The 21,990-nt window shown below is 31.1% G+C and overlaps 1 protein-coding gene across 2 annotated transcripts in view; it reads right to left on the reverse strand.

Moving 5' to 3' along the window:
* LOC142321733 (SLIT-ROBO Rho GTPase-activating protein 1-like) overlaps nucleotides 1-21,990 on the reverse strand; it is a 478,347-nt gene that overhangs the window by 327,728 nt on the left and 128,629 nt on the right. The window contains exon 2 of one of the 2 annotated variants that reach the window (XM_075360055.1): nucleotides 3,689-3,721. The exons of the other annotated variant lie outside the window; for it this stretch is intronic. Within the exon in view, the coding sequence (XP_075216170.1) occupies nucleotides 3,689-3,721 (33 nt within the window). The remainder of the gene's footprint in view (nucleotides 1-3,688; nucleotides 3,722-21,990) is intronic. 2 annotated transcript variants of the gene reach the window in all.

The following is a 21,990-nucleotide window of genomic DNA, read 5'->3' on the forward strand; positions in this document are numbered from 1 at the left end:
CGATACTGCCAAAACCCGAAAAGCCCTATAAGTAAACAACTATATAATTTTTAATGAAAATGGTAGGGTTCTGATTATTAACCAAAATGGTAGCCAATGATATTTTTTCAAAGGTAATTTTAAAAATGGCCTGCAGTAAACATCCCAAGCACAGCGTTTCTGCATCTTAGCGTTTCATTACAGAGCGGTTATTTAAGAGGTACTGTAAAACACTTTTGTAACTAGCTGTAAAAAACATTAAATGGCCACAATTTTAGTTAATTTGTCGTAACCCGATGGCTTTTTTTTATATTAAAATTTTGTTTCTTAAAAATTAACCAACATTCCTAACATTTCCATTAGATTTTTTGAGTTTTTCCCGTGGAATTTTGGGGATTTGGTGATATCGTACCAATAAATATATCGCTTCGAGATTTAAAAATTCTTTCAGGGATTTCTTTTGAAAATGATATCTTTCTAGACCGCAATTGCTACAATTCACGGTACACATATTTTATTTACAAAAAGAGGAAATGTATATATAAATATTTATAAAATGAATAATTTTATTATTATTACTTACGTATACATACGTGTACGTTATTAATATTATGACGCGCATACTTTGGATATTATTTTTAAGTATATTCGATAGTTTCACAACAGGAGCGCATCAATATGTTGGCTGAAACTTACTTCCCAGTTTTTCTTGAGGCTGTGACGGATTTAAAGCAGCCGAGTTATAAGAGTTGATTTCTATAACAGTAATGATGTCTACTGTATGATTTTAGTCCCTGTAGTGAATATATTGCAGACGTCAATTGAAAGGCTGAATATTACTTAAAATTTATTAGCTTGGTGTACTCATCAATCGTATATTCAAATCAACAAAGAAGGCGATTGAAGTGAAGCGGTTGTAGAGTATTAGCATTAGATTCATAACATGAATATAAGGGAAAAAATTTTCCTGTCCATCAGACCAGGTGGAAAATGTCTAAGTATGCCTCAATTAACATAATAAAAGTCGAGAGCCTCACTACCGTTCCAACATTTTTTTATAAACTAAATAACATTTAAGAAGCATGTATTTTTTCACTATTTTGGCTGTAGGTCCTTAAATATTGATTTTACAGAAAATCTCCTTATTGAAAAAATTGTAAAGCGGAAAATTTTATACAAAGTCTATGGACACATTCCGATCACATCAAGAATAAACGAGCTAGCGCTCTATTTACTGCCTATGCAGACAGATATGAGGTAGCGGCAGCACCCTTTCAACACGCGTGCACGATAAAGTAATCAATGAACGATACTTAAAAGAATAATTCTCGGAAAATTTAAAAGAATTTTGTACATTTAGGAATAACATATTATAGTATAAAGTTGTCAGGACAAAGTATTTTCAAAAACAGTGAAAACAACCGTATAAAAAATTATTTGTCAAAAGTTAACAAACAGATTATTATGTCAAACATAAAAGACTTTCTGGTAAAGTTATCCAGAAACATGTATTTTGTTGAATTTTAACCTTCGATTTCATTATTTTATTTAAGTTTTCAAAAACTTAATTGATTAAAATAAAAAATGAGATTTTTTCTTTCTGATGTAACGGATCATTCTCAAGATTATTTAAGATCTTATGTTACTAGAAATTATTTATGTAAAAGTTTCTGTTCTACTTTTATTGAAAACTCTTTTCATAAATTCAATATTTAACTAGTTGAACCGAAAATCGGGTCTACATAATGTTTAAATCGATGCAGAGTGGGCAATTTTTACTAGATCCACCCGGGTATTTCAAACTTTAAACAAATGTCGGAGTGGTAATGAGGTTCTCGATTTTTAGTATCACGATTAGGTAAACCACCGGGCTGGGCTGGTCTAGTGGTTAACTCGTCATCGCAAATCAGCTGATTAAAAGTCAACAGTTCTAAGGTTCAAATCCTAACTACTAATCCTAGTAGGATTAGTAGTGATCCTACTAGGATTTCTAGTATTCATATCCGTATAAAAGCAACTACTTTTATACGGATTTGAATACTAGATCGTGGATACCGGTGTTCTTCGGTGATTGGGTTTTAATTAAGCACACATCTTAGGATCGGTCGATCTGTGACTGTACAAGAATACAGTTCGTTTATATTCATATGTATCATCCTCATTAATCCTCTGAAGTAATTCCTTACGGCGTTTCCGAAAGTTAAACAGAGAAAGAAAGTATTATGCTTAGGTACCTTTTCCACCAGGTCTGCTCGATTTTGCACCTATATTCATGTTTTGAATCTAATGCACCTACTCTTCTTTCTTTCTTTTTCCTGTTTAGCCTCCGGTAACTACCGTTTAGATAATTCTTCAGAGGATGAGTGTAAATGAAGTGTAGTCTTGTACATTCTCAGTTCGACCATTCCTGAGATGTGTGGTTAATTGAAACCCAACCACCAAAGAACACTGGTATCCACGATCTAGTATTCAAATCCGTGTATAAATAACTGGCTTTACTAGGACTTGAACGCTGGAACTCTCGACTTCCAAATCAGCTGATTTGGGAAGACGCGTTCACCACTAGACCAACCCGGTGGGTTAATGCACCTACTCTATTGGTCGTTAACTTCACTCCTCATTTTCTTCTAGAAACCTTTCCCATAAGATATCTGTTATTAAATGAAAATTACAGTAATTTCCAGGCGTGGTTTCTGACTCGTGTCAGGTAACCTTCAATCATAACCGTTATGTGGCAATTAACATTAACAATGTTAATGCCAATTAACGTTACATGGCACTTTTTTTTTATTTTGACTGAACTTTAAAATTTGTATTAACTTTTCTATAATTTTACTCCACTTCTTTCTTTTAAATTAAATTCAGAAATGAAATAAAACTGGGCAAATTAATAGAAAATTGATTGAATAAAAAAAAACAATTGTTTCATATTGTTAGGAAGCGTGTTGTTAAACTTCCAATCATTGGCAAAGATAGAGAGCTAAATATAAATTTACCAATTGAAACAACTTAGAATTATAGGCAATGATAAATTTATTATCTACTTTTATTACAGGCTACATTTTCAGTTAACACTTAATGTATGAAACACAATGAATGTAAGATAGAAAATTAAAAAAAACTGGGTTTAATAGAAGTTAATAAAACAGATTGTCAAATTGCAGAATTAATTTATTGCATTTTAATCAATGATCACGATTATGCTTCTAAATTAGCGGAACAAAAGTTTCTTCTTAACTTAATTTTTGTAAAAATATTTCAGGAAGAAATGACTATAACTAATATTTATACAATTATTTTTATACATATTTACAGCACAATATTTACAGACAAAATCGTAAATGCAGGGAAGACATTAATAACAATAAATCTGTATTTTTATAGTTACCTTCCTTCCAGTGTATATTTACAATATTCGATAATCAACTATATACTCTATAGGAAGCCATAAATCATATTTTTTTTATGTTGACATTAACCGGCAATAAGCATAGGCAGTCGACCGCAGATGGGCCATGTGTGTTGTGATTTCTGATGACCTGTCAGGGTTACAGAGAAAGAGAGAGGCGCCTCCCGGACACAAATCTATTTATAAACCGTCTAACCCTAACCCTCTCAGAAAATGTATGAGTGGGTGTCCGTGTAGATGTGTGTGTGCGCGCGCGCGTCAAGCATTAAAACAAAGCGATAATGTTAGAATAAAACTTACTGTTATATATATCATTCTCCTCGTACCAAGCACCTGTGAAATACATAAAAGGCATATTTTTTATAAAATGGTATTGTTAGTAATAAATTAGGCTAATACTTATTTTAATACTAATGTAATTAGTAAGTTAATTAGAAATAATGTTAACTACAAGGTATGTAGTGGTTTACATTCAAATATTTTTTACAGGGTTTAGTTCCGTAAAACATTAAAAAATAAATAAACTTCGATATTTTACGTGGTTTATTTCGGAAGAGATTTGAACAGCAGTTACAAAAACATGTGACCTAATGATAAATGATTTAGTAATCTATCGCTGTCACAAAGACTGTAAAGCATTGATAACAATCAATCAACAAAGGCATAGGTATGGATAAAAATGAATTACCCAATCACAACAAAGTGTTCCTATTTTAAGGCACAGAATACTCGTACCAACGAGAAAAAGTGGTAAAAGAAACCACCCTCGTTCATTCCTCTTCACGATTGGTGGGGCGGAATCTACCCTCCATATTCTGATTGTTTTTATATAAACAACATATGGTATCTGAACAAAACTGAATAAATTACTCATAATTTGTCTTACTCAAAATCAGATGTCACGATACATAACATATAAATTCATTTGCAAAAATCAACAATAAATATTTAGCGGTTACACAGTAAAAATAAATGTTACACCAACTTACATTAATTTTTTTTTATAAACAATTATGTTATCAAAACTGATAATTTAGCTTATTTTATTTATGAAGCGAATTAAAAGTTTTTAGCATAATATTTATTAAGGAAAACTAATTTGAAAACATTAATCATATTTATAGATAAAAGGAAATTAATAAATATAAAATAAAAAATATAATCACGGACAACGGAAACAAACAAAGCCGCAAAACTAATAATAACTTCCAATCGTAAACAAATACTACAATAAACGTAGATTATACCAAACAAAAGTTAAAATACTTAATTCTACTCTCATAGAATATTTTCAGTCATTAATTTAACGAACAACACTCATAAACTGGCAACCATAATTCATAAGTATTATTATAATTAAATTAACTAGCATTTCTTCGCCTGCCTATTCTTATCTTTTAATAGAAAAAAAATTCTCGATAAAAAAAATATTTGCAAGTATTTTCTTAATTTTTTATTGATATTAAATCTTTTTATAACATCTCCAATATTTCAGATTTTTGTTTATGCGACTTTCACGTGTTGTATCGATAATAAATAACGGAAAAAACAGATTCAATTAAAATGCCGCCACTTACCACTTACGTCCTAAAATCATGGAATCGGCCTTCCCAGTTTGGTGGTTAGTATGCCACTGTCCCTTAGTCTCCACATAAATTCTCAAGGTATGCGTCGAGACTTCCCCGTTTGCATTTATACTTCCATTTGATAGCTACCCTCGATTATTTTCATGCCATTTGCGGGATTAAACACATTTTCACTGTTTCTTAGCAACTGCGCCAGAATTGCACATGAAGTACCCTGCCGATTAGTTTGTATGCTCTACAACTTAGACATACTGAAGTATGCTAGCAGTTATTGCCTCTGTGATTGTTTCACGGGTCGAATTGATACCGTATAAAGAATAATTTATTTCTTTGTATATTTTCCCAAATACCCATTGCATATCCAATAATAAATCAACAGTTTTTTTTTTGGTCTTTAGAAGATTGATTAGGCATGTTTTACTTCATAACCAACCCCTGTTACCTTAACTGAATGATTAGTATTAGATACTCTCGATTATACGTGAAAAAATCTTCCAACATGTGCCGACTTTCATTACAATCTCCAATTGATCCGGCTAATTCGGGCGCGGTGTACTGCTTACACTAAAGAAATTAACTACTGTAATTTTTTCAAATGGAAATTTGAGGTTCCCAGCTGCGTTCTTTTACGCAGCCTGATTCCGTTCTCGCAGTAATTTAATTATAGCGCCAACGATCGAATTTTAGTACAGGCAATTTGTCATCAAAATAAGCTGTATTTGAAAATCCTTACCTACCGATTGATCTTTTGTCCATGCGTTAGGGGTGATGAGGGAATCTTAACTCCAGATTTTTAGCATCCCCCCCATAGATTTTTGAAAAACTCGAAAACGTTTTTGAAATGCGTTTTTCTCTGAATCTATGCATTTTAGAGAAAGGTTTTTCAAACAAAAAATGTAGAGGAGATTCTCCTCTACAATTAATGTCTTTGAAATTATGCCGTATAATTTGAAACTGAAATACTAGGTGGCGCTGAAATTGTAAAAAACATTTTTTTTCGGTTTTTTCGCCGGAAAAAATTGTTTTTCTTCTGTATTGCATTTGGAAAAGTTGTTAATCTCAAAAAAACAGACCACTTTTATTCAAACAATTTTCTTGTACGACTTAGCATTCCAGTTATAGCGGTACAATGGCAACGCAGCGGTCCTATTGTAACTGTAGCCGGGGAGATCGGCATTGTTCAGCGACTAGTCCGGTTTCGAACACGTGCCCAATTCACAACATTATCACACTTTCACAAGATACAGCTTCAAAACGGTAAATCGTACAAGAAAATTGTTTAAACAAAAGTTGGCTGTTTTTTGACATTAACGACTTTTCCAAATGCAATACAGAAGAAAAACAATTTTTTCCAGTGAAAAAACCGAAAAAACACAATTTTTTACATCTTCAGCGCCACCTAGTATTTCAATTTCAAATTATACGGCATAACTTGAAAGACATTAATTGTAGAGGAGAATGTCCTCGACAGTTTTTGTTTGAAAAACTTTTCTCTAAAATACATAGATTCAGAGAAAACTTTTTGTGTTTTTCAAAAATCTAAGGCAGGGGGATGTTAAAAATCTGGTTAAGCTTCCCTCATCATCCCTAACATATGGAAAAAACATCAATCGGTAGGTAAGGATTTTCAAATAAAAATACAAATTGACAATTATTTACACGATTTCTATTTAACAGTTATTTTATTATCTTAAAAAAAAACCACAGTTACCATATAATTTTTAAATACAACATAAAGGAAGTGGAGTAAACATCCCGTAATACACCCTTCTTGATTAAACTTTAGGGAACATTATTTATTTATATAGTGAATCTAAAATTAGATTCGCCAGATGAAGTCAGAGCGTAGACCTCGAATGGAACCATTTTTAAGGAAATTTTTTTTAGCTTTAACAATTATCTCTTCAAATTGTTTGATAAAATGCATAAGTAGCATGTAAATAATAAGAATATTTCACAAGAAGAAATGTAAAGGCCCCAGTTAGAAGTAAGGAACTAAATAAATATGTATACATGCACACACACTTCTGTTTAGTAAAAAAAAAAAAAATTGAATAATTCTGCGCAAGAAGACTTTGTCGTTAATTTAATTTGGTTTAATATTACTGACAACAGATACCGCAGATAAAATAACAGTCAACGTTCCAACTTGCAATTTGAACGTAACTCAAGAACGACTCAATCTTCATCAAATGTTTACATGCACATCTTTAGATAAACTACTACATTATATCAAAATTTCAACAAACTTTATCAAGCAGTTTTGGAGATTTTTGAACCACAAAATCTCATAAATATACCTAAATATATAAGGAAACCGCAATTTAAGTATATTGTATTTTCACCCTCAGACATCATAACGTAAAGAAAATTCATTCCCTCACTCCCACCATACAACCGAAAGTAATAAATTACTGTAATTTTCTTCGAAATTCTGTAAAAAAAAAAGCTACTAATTAAGATTATAATCTTTTAATATAAGATGAATTATATACATATTCTTTCTTTTTCAAATTATATTTTGACCAAAGGTTCGAAACTCATTTTTAAGTAGCAGGATGACATAGGTAAACATTTAAAAAAAAATTACAACATAATTTACGATTTCAAATAAATAAAATTTAATCTTGAAATTTTCCTTAAAATCGATTCAGCTGCCTTGCGTGACGTCCAATATTCATATCAAGATTATCGGATATTTTATAAGAGAAAAAAAAACCGAGAAAAAATGTACTCTCAGTAATACATTGAAAAAAAAACTAAAATGTTTTACATATATAAAATTTAATAATAAAATTAAACCTGAAAATGATGTTAAAAAGGAAATAATAATGTTAAATAAGATTAAAGTCTTTTCTCTTTCTTTATTGGAAATATTAAATTACTATTTCTGTACTACTAATATAATATAATATAATATTTCTTTCAACTTCACTGATTTGATTAATTTTACATCTAACCACCCTTTTCATTATTTGAATATTCTCTTCCGACTAATAATATATAATACTATACTTTTTTATATCCTTACGGCTTATTCCTCTCCAACTTTATTAAGTTAAATATACGTCACCTTATAAGCTTTTAAAGAATCAAACATTTTTGGTCTTGGATCATGAGGTCATGGTTATCGGGATCTAAATCTTAAATTTACGTTACTCTGAACTGAATGTAGTGAAAGATTATATACACGCATAGAAAAATTCACGGTGTCTATAATTAATTCTAACTTAATAACGTAAATAAATGAAAAATTTATGGCTGTGGATAATTTATTCAACATTATATAATTAAATTAAATTTGCCAAAACTTTCAACATAATTTTTCGGTGGTACTTTTATATAAAATTACGGGATGCATGAAAAATTATTCATTTTTTATCCATATAGCTTTAATAATTATATAGATATTAAAATTATACAGTTTTAAACATATTGCTTGTTACAAAAAAGCCTAAGAAATATTCCATAAATAACCCGTAAGGGGCAGATCATTTTCGAGATGAAGCAAAGATGTTACCCGGTGCTTTAACGACACGTCCAAAGGAAAAGGTGAATACAATTTAAGAGAAGTTCGATCGAAACTATGAGACAGGCACCGCAAGAGATAACAGGTTTTAACAGACATAATTTTCGTGTGGTTCTCCATGAAGAGTTACGATTTCGACCATGAATATTTCATTATGTCCAACAGTTATTTTTAGATTTCGACAGGAATTTTTGTAGATGCTAGTGTTTCTCATGTTGTGCGTGGGGGAGGTGTTTCACAGTATTATTATTATTATTATTGCGAGTTTTGTAAAATCGATTCTTAGATGGAAGAAAAATGACCTGGATTGATGAGGGACAGTTGAACCAGGACAAAGTAAACAAGAAAACGTAGAAGGTCATGAGAAGGCAAATCTAGGGACACCACCCCCGAAGTAAGCGATTTCGGGTGGATTGTCTGCCAATATAAGTTCGTTTTTTAGTGAATGGGTGTCCCACACACTACGGAATAACGTTATGTTTCCTGATGGTGCATAACGCATTTTTCCATATCTAGAAAAAAAATATATTATTAATAATTATAGGCTTAATTAATAATGAAAAAAGACAGCTATAATGCACATCCGTTGTCTAAAATCAGTAATTAAAGAAATATTATTTTTAAAAACACATACTTGTATTTGTTTGCAAAATTCTTCACCTTCCTGCAATTTTTTTAACTTTTTTTCTCTTGATGATATCGCTACATAAGCTTGAAGCTTGTGCGTGGAATATGGAAATGGAATTTTGTAGCGCATGAAAAATGCCATACTAACCGGGATTCAAACCCGGGACCTCCGGACGAAAAGCCGATACGCTACCACTCGCGCAACGGAGGCCGACAATTGCCTTGTTGTAGCTTATAAATCCTAGCATAAGTATTTAGGCATTATTATTGATAAATTTTTTACTTTGTCTAAGCAAATCAGTGTTATTTCTTATCGATCGCGTAGTATAAAATGTACATGTATCATCTACAGTTTCGTTTCTCTAATTATGTTTTAAAAATTGTATACTGCACATTATTTGAGTCGATATTAAGATATGGTATTACTGCTCGGGAACATGCTGAGGATTTTTGTTTAAGTGTAATCCGTTCCATTCAAAAACAAATAATTAAAACTATTCTAAAAGCCTATAACAATAGACACAGCCAACAAATATCAAAAAGTTTCATTGTCAGAAGACCTCTTATTACCTAGAGGTCTCTGTATCAAAATATTATTATGGAAAACTTTTTCTCATCCAAATATTCAAAAATAAAAAATATGAACTATGAAACTCTTAATATACCTCATTTCACACACCGACCTCAACAAGTATGGCTATCGTACGTTGTCATATCATGTCCCAAAGATTTGTTACCAGGAATATTAAATTTAATTTATATGAAGGAAGATATTCTTAATTTTTGTTTAAATATTTAATTAGTTTTAAGTATCAAGAAGGAGAAGATTGGATAGCAAAATATTAATGTTTTTAAGGATACAGAATTTTTTTTGTTTTGTTTATGTTAATTATGAGTTGAGTTTTGTTTTGTTTTATTTTTCAATGAAATTATTTCTGTTTTTACTTCTTTGTACGAAGTAAAGGAAGTTAGAACAGAAAAATTTCGGTTTTCATATACCAACGGAAATGTCCATTTTGACCATCCCTAAATCCATTTTGACTAGTTTCGACGTGACGACTGTACGTACGTATCACGCATAAATAAAAAATGATAAGCCGTAGGATGTTGAAATTTTGGATGTAGAACTGTAGTAATATCTAGTTGTGCACCTCCCCTTTTGATTGCAATCGACTAAACCAAAACTATCCACAAAAAAGTCCAAAATCCTCAAAAAATTGTTTTTTGGAGTTTTTGTTAACTGCAGTAATAAGCCCTCATCGAGAGTTTTTCAATATTTCATAAATGGTACTTATTTTCATTGATTCTAGAGTTATAGCCAAATAAAATTTTAATTAATGAAATATTTGGATATTAAAGGGGAAGGCACAACTATTCAAATCAGACTTCATCTCCTTTTTTTAATTTAAATATATTGATTTATTAATAATTATTAAACTCTTATTGTAAAAAAAAATTACGATAAATAATAATTCAATAATAATAAAAAAAATAGAAAAAAATATCAGAATTTATTAATGAAATAAAATTTTATGCACCTTTCATTTAAAAAAATGTGTATGTGTAATTTAATAGGCGAACAAGAAGGTCATGTAGTGTTCATATCAGATTTTTTGTTTTAACTTTGTATTTATTATTTACACGGAAAGCTCTGACAAACTGCTGTGTGTTTAGAAGATCCTATAAAAATATAAATTAAATTTAAATAAATATTATTGTCACTGGTCTAATCTTGAACCCTAAAAGACGGTTGAAAGAATTCAGAACAAATCGGAAGTGACAATGCGGTATGGAAGTAACACGTTCTCATATTTTTTAACCCTATCCGATGCAAGACACTATGAACGCAAAACGTTGAACAGATGCTGTAAAATTTGGTGTAGTTTGTAATTTCTGAGCGGGAACAAGCAATTTCTGCAAGAATTGATACGAGTATTTAGGCAAAACGGTGTTCCAATGCATTTTGTCTACATTGTTAGGGGATTGGCTCAACGACGACCTTTACAAGGTGCTGAGTAAGTCGTCAAGAACGTACAGAGTAGCCTATATGCACTCTAGACTTGATTCTGTGTAATTAATTTTATAGGAGCGGATCAAAGAAACGCATCGGAACAAACCTCAGAAATACTGATGAATTTATAAACATAATCCATCAATCGATGTTCCTTTCCAGATTTTACGGAAGATCAAAATGTCCGTTTAAGAAAAGACGTCCAAATTTCTAGAGAGCAGATTAAATTGTAACTTCAGAGAAAATTACCGATAATTGGAAAAAAAATGGCCAGTCCGTTACTAAGTTTTATTTTACAAGAATTTTTTTTTTAATTATGGAGTGGCATTTCATCCGATCAGAATAACCATTTAATTTCAATTTATTAATTTTAAAAAAATGTATCTTATTCATTTCATAATAAAAATTAAAAAACATAAAAATAAAAGTTCATATAAAATGAACTTTTAAAAATCAATCAAGATATTTAAATAAAATGAGTGACTTATTGTTAAGAAGTTATGAGAAATAAAATAAGAGTACCATTTAATACCTACGAGTACAAGATATAATGTATAACGTTTCTAGAATTATCATCTATTATCAATTAACAAAAAAAGTTTTAATTTTTTTTAAAATTATTATTTGAATAACTTGTTATAATTGTTATAACATAAATAAAACTGACGGTCAATAAATTTACCATGTGTTAGCTTTTAATAGACCAGACCAAAAAATAAACAAGAAAATTATAAATAAACTATTAACATTATTAATAAATCAAATAAAGCAACAATAATACGAATTTCTTAAGGAACTACTATTTCAACAATAAATTGAATTACTAGTTACTGAACGAATTACTAGTCAACAAAAAAAAATCTTTTTAGTATATTGGAATCGTAGATGGTGATTTTAACTAGTTTTGCGGTGCTGAATTCAATATTAAAGCGTGTTATTTTTACACGGATTTGAATACTAGATGGTGGACGGTGTTTTTTTTTTTTGTTTCTTGTTTAGCCTCCGGTAACTACCGTTTAGATAATTCTTCAGAGGATGATATGTATGAGTGTAAATGAAGTGTAGTCTTGTACATTCTCAGTTCGACCATTATTTCTGAGATGTGTGGTTAATTGAAACCCAACCACCAAAGAACACCGGTATCCACGATCTAGTATTCAAATCCATGTAAAAATATCTGGCTTTACTAGGACTTGAACGCTGTAACTCTCGACTTCCAAATCAGCTGATTTGGGAAGACGCGTTAACCACTAGACCAACCCGGTGGGTTCTTTAGTGGTTGGGTTTCAATTAACCACACATCTCAGAAATAATGGTCGAACTGAGAATGTACAAGACTACACTTCATTTACACTCATACATATCATCCTCTGAAGTATTATTTTAACATTAATTACCGGAGGATAAACAGGAAAAAGAAAGGGGTGCTCAATTCAATCAGAATTGGGGTAGTACGTCACAGTTTTTCGATACAAACGTTTTATTTACCATAAAATGCATAATCATAATTATGTGTATTCATTAATTTTTTTTTTAAATCAACTAAATTTCTATTTATTCAAACTCAGATAAATTTAAATACATTAATACAATTTTAAAATAACAGTTTATAAAAGTCGAAATAATTGAAATGTCATTAAAATAACAGTGGTTAAAAGTTTAAATCATTAAAATTGCCTTAACATTAACTTTTAAAACACGTTGACCGTTTGCCACACAACTACTTTCATGCTAACTTTAGAAGAGTCAATAAAAAGACAACGTTCTTCAGGAATACGCAGAATTCCAAGCTCACTCATCAGGCCATCCACATCAGTACAAACGCACAATGAATTTTTTATAGTAAAATAAGTTGAAAGTTTTATTTCATGTTCTAAATGTAATAATTTTTGTTTTTTCTGTTAAAAGATTCCACTGTTGCAATCTAGACCCAAGAAGTTCAGCTTGTTGCTTTGATAACTTTAAATAGCGCGAACTAAATCACTTAGCTCTTATTATTGAATTATACGAGGAGATTTCCCATCAAATACTAGAAGAGATTCTACAACATCCTCTACATAATCTGCTTTATTTTCAGATTGTTCTTCTAAGAGTGTCGGATTAGATGGTGGTTCAGGTATAAGTAACTCCTCTCCTCGTGGTACCGGCTTTAAAGCTGAGGATATATCTGCATATTTTATGAACTTTCTATTTTTGAATGAAAATCCAAATATGTTTATCATACAAAAGTAACCGTCGGTGAAGCGGTCTTTAGGTTCACGACAAACCATCGATACAGCAAACGGCATGGCACGGCACGTCGTTTCCCCTTCGATCACGGATAGAGTTACTGAGCACGATACGCAAATAACATGTGGCGTCCAGATTTTATGTTGATTTCCGACTGCGCAATCAAAATAAAATCTATAAGTTGTTTTTATCAATTCAGAAATAGTTTTTCTTTGAGATCTAGGCGTAAATTTACCACAGACATAACAAAAATTGTCTGGATGATTTGACATCCACGAATTTTTGCAGAAGCCATGTTGTAGCAAATAAAAACGAGAAAAATCACTACTGTATTACAGAGTCGATGAAAATGAAGTAAAATATTAATAACTCTATAAATCACTACACACAGTAGACAAGTGAAGCAAGACTGAATAAGATTTTATGCTCTGCAGTAGGCAACAAAAGATGTCTGTATGATGTCATCATACAGACGTGTTGTACGTGTATGTTTCTCATGATACTGTGTATATATTTATTTATTTTTAGTTTGTTAAGCATGTATCCATATTGTTTAAAAGTAAAAATACAAAAACTATTCTTAATTGTAACCAGTAGTTGATCAAAATTAGTTTATTATAAAAAAAGAATTTACAAATTTACGATTTACCTTTATTCGCTTACACAATTTCAATAGCATACTTGAAATCAGCACCAAAGTACAGTGAGAAAATTTGTGTAACATGTCAGATACAAATTTGTGTTGAATAGTGATATTTGAGAATCTTAATATTACAGTTAAATCGAGGTATAATGAGATTAAAAGATAGACACGGAATCGAAATGAACCAGTCATTTCGAAAGAAATAAAGAAAAAAATAAAACATTGTTTAATAAAGCAACTAATGAAAAAACGAAAACAAAATATTCTCCTGATGACATCTGGTGGCAATTTAGAAGATATGATTTTAATTTAAATAAAAAAATAACGAGGAGTCATCAATAAAAGTAACGGGTACGATAAAAAAAAGCTTCTTTATTACCGGTAACCGTTACATTCTACTAGAAAAAAAAAAAGAAAAAACCGTTTATATAATCAAATAATTGAATATTGTAATTTAATTGAAATTACAACTGACTTTAATTTACTTAAAATTATTATTCTGAAAAGAACTTTTGAAGAATGCAAAAGATTACGCAATCCTTTAAAGTATATAATTTACTATATATATATATATATATATATTGTACTTATGTAATCGGTTTCAAAATCAGTAATAATCATACGATACTACAATTTTTTACAAGAAATCTTTTTATGTAAAAATATTTTATGATTAAAAATATTCTATTTTTTTAAATAATAAAAATAATTCCGAATGTCTTCTTCCATTATCCTACATTTACTTTATGCGTATTTCTAACAGAAAATCTCACTACTATTTCGGGAAAAATATTAAAATTCTTAAATTTTACTTTACGTTAAAAAACAAAATTAATATTAGAAAAATGTCCAAATTGAAATAACTAAATACAAATTAATGAAAGCTGAAGCAGAGATAATAATATTAGAAACACTGTATTCTTAAAAGGAGCACAAATATTTATTACGTAAGCCAAAAAGCGGCAACATCTTCTAGAACTGCTTGAAATGAAATACATTGCCATCATCCGTTTTCACTTTTTTCCGCCATAAGAATTCGCTCAAGTAGCTGTCCATGCCTGATTTTGCGCATGCCTGATTTACGGCGCATTTTATTTTTGGCAGCTCCCCATAGTCGTTTTATTTTTTTGAGAATGCGTCTCAGTAAGTCTGAAATTCTGCGAAGTTGCAAGGTATTGTGCACATTATTTCATTACAAAATAGGTATAAATAGGTATACCGCCCACTGATCAGAAATTATTATTAAAACCGGTGTAATGCACTCTACTGTAATCGGCATTACAGCATATCTGCACATCGATTATCTTCTCCCGTTTTGCGGCAAGCCCTTGAACAATTGCTCCTACGGGACTCTGCAGACGTCGTTCTTCCTCCTTAAAAATACAGACACGTCGACATCTCTAATGTCGACCTACGATTTGATTTTAAAAGCTTCTCGGAGCACACTTCCCGTAGGTAATTTCTCCAGTCGACAGCTGTTTTGTTGTCGACCCACCGGGTTGGTCTAGTGGTGAACGCGTCTTCCCAAATCAGCTGATTTGAAAGCCGAGAGTTCCAGCGTTCAAGTCCTAGTAAAACCAGTTATATTTACATGGATTTGGTGGTTGGTTTTCAATTAACCACACATCTCAGGATTGGTCGAACTGAGAATGTACAAGACTACACTTCATTTACACTCATACATATCATCCTCATTCATCCTCTGAAGTATTATCTAAACGGTAGTTACCGGAGGCTAAACAGGAAAAAGAAAGAAAGCTGTTTTGTTGTCGATATTAAATTCGCGTTCACAGACCTGTAGTCATTTGACAGATCAATGAATAAAATAAATAGTAAACTTTTATCAAGGTTTAGATCCCTGCAACCATGTATAGGGCAAGAAATGTATATCGACTCGACAGTGCCTATCCTTGAACCGCCAATGTTCTCGGTCATTCAAAATTTTACGCCATATTGTGCCTCTGATTACACACTTTATGTTCTGGTAAAATACAAAAACGTTGAAAAAAAAAAAACAATTCATTTTATCTCTTGATAAAACAAATACATTCGCAGGAAGAGCCACAACGATGTTAAATTGTAATTACTATTTCGGTGACAATTACTATACAAAACTGCTCTAATAACTACGATATACTGGTGCAACATAAAATCAAACAATCCAAATAACATTACCCCGCAGTAAGATGATGTAATCACATAAGTATGAACATACTTGCTGAAATCTAAAAGCGTTTCTCAACCAGGGGGGTCGCGAAATTGGCCTAAAACTTTACACGTAAACAATAATGAATCTATTTATGAGAAAAATAATAATTTATTATAAACATTATGCTTACATTTATATATAAACAAGTAAAGAAAATAAATTAATAACATGGTTTCGTTTATTTTTCATTTCAAAATCTCTCCAAACCGGAATCTATATAAGAAATACACAAACGCGAATTGTTTTCAAACGATAAAAGACTATTCCTAAATTTAGTTTTTAGCGCAACCTTAGACGAAAAACCCTTTTCACAGAGGTAAGACGTGGCGAAAAGGATTAATAATTTCAATGCTTCTGCGACTAAATTTCCATATTCACTTCCGACGAGCAAGCCAAAACGCATCTAAATCTTCAGATGTGAATTGTAGTTAAAACGTTTTGTCGGCAGACATTTCGATGAGCTGGTCGTGAATCTCAAATGGTAACTTAGCAGGTGGATCACGTTTTCATTAAATGGATTCGGTACCCATCTCCTGAGCAATAATTTTTATCTTCCATGAAATACTCCGTCAAATGAATTTTTAGCTCACGCAAATGCATCTTCATGCTATCCAAACGTGGTGAAGTGTCTTCTTCACCCAAGTTTTTACTCGATATAACCGGAAGTGAGTGGACATATCAAAATGTGAACTTTGAAGGCGAATAATAAATATAATTAACATATCGAGTTTTTTAATAAAAGCATTAACTTCGTCATTAATAAAATGTTTTTATTACGTCCTTGTAAAGACGTTTAAATGCGAAAATACAACTAAGTAAGCTAATAGCAACATATACTCATTATTCTAAAAAAAACATTGAAAATCACTTTAGTTATCCTGGAATAATATTAATTCATCTCGCAATTTCAATAAACAAGTTAACACTTTCCCTAATTTAAATAACTGCCAATGGACAATCTTGTCTTTTTACTAATCGATTCAATGAATCTTGTTCACTTCGTTTTTTCACAAATTTATCCATTTCGCAAAAGAATCTAACAGTTACACCGTTTGAACGAACACTAAAAAACCGATACCACAATTATTATTATTTTCAATGAAACTGCGCTTTCATAGACTTAAATGAAGGACCAGAAGCACGCTTCGCATTCGAAACTAAACTGACGTTCTCGAACGGAACGCAAGAATAGCAGGAGAGTTTCTTATCTCCCTATTAATCGCAGAACCTGGATGAATGTTGCTGTGTCTTTTGTTTATCGGGCGGGTCATTATTTATTTACTGGCGGTTATAGATTTTTATTTGTTCGTGGACGGAATTGTTATTTACGTTCCGATCCTTTAGATCGGTGAGAATTTATTGACCGAGGCTGATCGTGGAAGACTAGGCGCATTCGAGCTTCGTTCTCCAGGCGTGATTCTACTTCAGTCCTTTCGGTGCTAGAGCCTTCCGACCTAACAGGAATACGCCTTTCGGGACCCTAGTGTTTGGAGGAAGCAATGCGCTCCCATCTCCGGAGGGAGTCATATGTGCTAACTGGTACATAATTGTAAGTTTTAGGAAAGGATGGTGGATGTTTGGTGAGGTGAAGTTATACTTTCTTCCCTCGGACTGTCTTCGCAGCTGCATCTCGGCTGGGCTCGTTCGGCCGGACTCGCGTCCGTATTGGCAGGCCACTTTATCATTCTTCTTTTCTTCTGTTACTGACGTTCTGTAATCCCTTACACGTCTCTTTTATACTGCTGAGAACACTCGTGTTCAAACGTGTCATATGCATCTTGGAACATGACGCTCTTGCAGTGAATATTATGCAAGCACACAAAATTACAAAGAGCACGTACATATCTAGTTGGAATCTGTAAATTGCTCGTGTTTGTATACCTCATACATACATGTTCACGCCCGTCGCTATCAATGCAGCTAAATAGTTTTAAATAGGTTTCATTGGGTTAGAGTTGGGGGCCGCGGAATATTCATATTATATATATATTATTTTTTTTACTTTTTGCGGGTAGTGGAGCTAAGAAGGTTGAAAATCACTAATCTAACATAATAATCATAACTGTACAAACCTCTTTGTGGAGGCTATCTTAAACACAGTTAGGAATAAACATGAACTTGAATTATAAATTTTGTTTATACAGTCTTTTATACGTGGAACAATAAATTAATATAAACTGTGGGGTAATGACGTTCGATAGGATGGAGGGAGGATAACGAAGGACGACCAAACCTTCTTTTTATTTAAAATTTTTGATTTGGAGGCTATCTTAAACACAGTTAGGAATAAACATGAACTTGAATTATAAATTTTGTTTATACAGTCTTTTATACGTGGAACGATAAATTAATATAAACTGTGGGGTAATTACGTTCGATAGGCTGGAGGGAGGATAACGAAGGACGACCAAACCTTCTTTTTAATTAAAATTTTTGATTTCAGTTTGTTTTTGGTAAAGTAAGGAATAAATAATAATTATTATAAAGGATAAATAAAGCGACAGGTCCCCTGAACCAAATTAGTCTCCATTTTCATTTATTCACAGGTGAATTTCTAAAATACTAAATTCCTATAATTTTAAATATAAGTTTAGTTTTAGATCGCCCATAATTTTTACTATTTTTGGTTTCCATTTCTTGCACCTTCTACTGGTCTCGTAGAGTTGTTTAATAAATCTTTCTCGCGTATGTCCAGACCAATTAGCTTTTCTATTCTAAATTGTTCTGATTAAGCTTCTAATCCTATACATTTACTTATTAATTTTTCACTTTTCTTTTTGTCTATCCATTTAATTTTCTACAATCTCCTCCATAACCAAATTTTAAATGACTTCAATCTTTTATTTTTTATTGTCTAAATTTCATACCCAAATATAAATACGCTTTAAAAGCAACAATTTTTAAAAAATTCTTCTAATCTTGTGAAAGTAGTTTATTATGAAGTTTACGATTTATTTCAGTTTGGTATAATAAATTTATTATAGACTGATTTGAATTTTATTCATTTAAATTACGAAAACACCTGACTTGAACTGTCATAATTATGTAAATAGCCATTGGAGAAAAAAAGCCACCTCTTTCTATATTATATTATTTTAGACTGATTTAAATAACAGGAAATGAGTCATTTACTTTAAAAAATAAAACTACTGAAAAAGATTAATTTATACTTCTTTTTTTTTGTGTGGCTCTATCATTTAGATAAAAATATTTTAACTAATTTTAAAATATGGGTTTTCATTCTGACTCTTAAAAAATATCACAGGCCAATCATTTAATAGGCCATCTAAAAAAATCCATACCGTTACCATGCATCTACGGTAACAATCTCTTTTCGTAAAAAAATTGTTACAATCCGGTAAAATTATAATCATACAATATATCATCGTAAAAATGGAAAATAATAATAAATTAAAATCTTTTATAATGATTGTGAGGGACATTATAACACAATAAAATACTCTTAAAATAAGATAAAGTTTATAAACAAAAACTAATATTTTTATTAATGAATTATAAACATACCATAACGTGGAAGTACATTATATGCTTTTAACGATGCTTTCAATGGACAGTTGATTGAACGTTTTTAAATGAATTTCTTCTTTCATTAAGTTCAATGCTTCTTTTTAACCAGCTGTCAAAATTTATAAGCGGTAATATTTTTTAATTACTCTTTTATAAATGTTTATTACTGAGAAAAATGGTTTCAATATTACATCTTTCATATAAAAAAAATAAAATAAAATAATTAAAAAAAATAGAAATAAGAATTTCCTTTTGTTTACATGAGTTTTTACCAAAAATTACTTTAATTATCTATATTAAAACAATTTTTTCCCAAAACTTAATTATGAAATTATGACATCTTAAATTGAATGTTTTTCATCAATCAAACACTAAATGCGAGTTAAATTGTAAATCGAACTGAAGTAAATAATAATTATGAAACTGTAATAATAATAAATTCACTATAATATCAGTGCAAAAATATAAATTTAATTTTTAAACCAGAAAAAGTGAAAAAAATAAACGTGTCCCGGGTGGTATTGGCCAAACTTGTGAGATTGATAGAGGGCATCATTAGAGTAAACAAACAAAAAAAAAGCTGACAACACAGCTGTAGGACTTTTCCGGGACGCTGCTAAACCTCCAATCCGAGAAAGTCCTACAACTGTGGGTTGTTTCTGATGAACGGTTGCTTTAAAATATTTATCATTTTATTTAAACATAATATTTTTTTTCGTTTATTTAATTCAATGATTCTAACTAAAACAGCGTGCATACCGTATTTAATAAGCGCGAGTGTGGTGACACTAGCGGGGAAGGTCGGCACTAACTAAACTAATGTAATTTCACAACTTACATAGAACAGATTTCCCTTAGTGTAATCTGCAACTGGTGTAGCCGCGGGGCTTAACGCACCAGGTATCGAGTCAACCGGGCGATCAAGTTCCAGATCCAGCCACACCGTGTTACGTTTTTACACATTAAATATTATTCATTTATTTAATTCTACCGCTCACCTGTGACGTCAGCATAGCAGACGACTACAACAACGTTTTTTGGGGTGGGAGTGCAATTTGGAAACTTTTTTGCAAAAATTATTGTTTTTTAATTGTTAACAAATGCTCCTAAGAAAAAGATGACCCTAATTAGGTAAAATCTGAAGATACGATGGGTGACCTTGCTCTACAGCCTCACGACCTTGACCTTTTATGTTGAAAATTTAATGGCATCAATGACCATAATACAGAAGTATTCAGACAAAGTTCGGTTAAAATCGGTCCAGTTATTCAGGAGATATGAGGTGTGAGACACCGAACACACATACGTACATACGAATATTCCGAAAATTTCCATCCAATTTTTTGGGGTTCCTCAGGTGTCAAAACGTGAAGATTCGGTGAAAACCGTATACCCCGAAATTGGACCGATTAGAATACTTTCCCTTCTACCGCGATACCTCTGTTATAGCGCTATCTAGACGAGAAAGTAAAATTATGAAAGCTGATATGAGAAAATGTTCCGTCTCATTTAATTTTATGTGTCCACCATTTAGGTTTCTCGATAAAAATGTATATGCTAAGAACGGATTGAGATATTTTAATGAATTCTGATGTACATATACTTAACAATATCTGAAAAATAAATACGTCTGAAAATGTTTACCTTTACGAATTAAAAAATGGCGACCATTTTAAGTTTTATCATTAATAGCTCCATAAATATTAGTTTTATCGAATCATGTTTAATTAAATATGTTAAGCTTTTTAATCAGAACTAAATGACACCTTATTTGCTAAATCGATTGAAAAACAGTTGGCTTTAATTGTTAAACTGGATCGCAAAAATTATGTTTGAAAACAGGCATAAAACTGTCAAACTGCATGATTTACTGTGTGAATAACTACCGACAATTGGGTAAGGCGGAACCCTTTTGGCAACTATACACTAAATGCAGTATATATAATTTTGCTGATAACGTCATTTAGTCAAGGACTAAACTAAGACATTTTTTTTCTAAAAATACTGAGTTTTTCTTAATTATCCTTTTAATAACATATAATTTTTGAAGTAAAAAACATCATTTGATCAAAGAAATAAATCAAGTCCAAAATTTGTTTTTGAATATTTTAGTATATTTCACTATTATTTTCTTAATATTACATATGTGTTATTAATATTTTAAAACCGTACGGCACATCCGAAATAAAAAATCTCCCAAAAGCAAACACGGGAAAGTTAAACAACCAGCTTATTTTAAC

This window comes from Lycorma delicatula, chromosome 3 (genome assembly GCF_047948215.1).
Source record: "Lycorma delicatula isolate Av1 chromosome 3, ASM4794821v1, whole genome shotgun sequence".
Classification (NCBI taxonomy): Eukaryota; Metazoa; Arthropoda; class Insecta; order Hemiptera; family Fulgoridae; genus Lycorma; species Lycorma delicatula.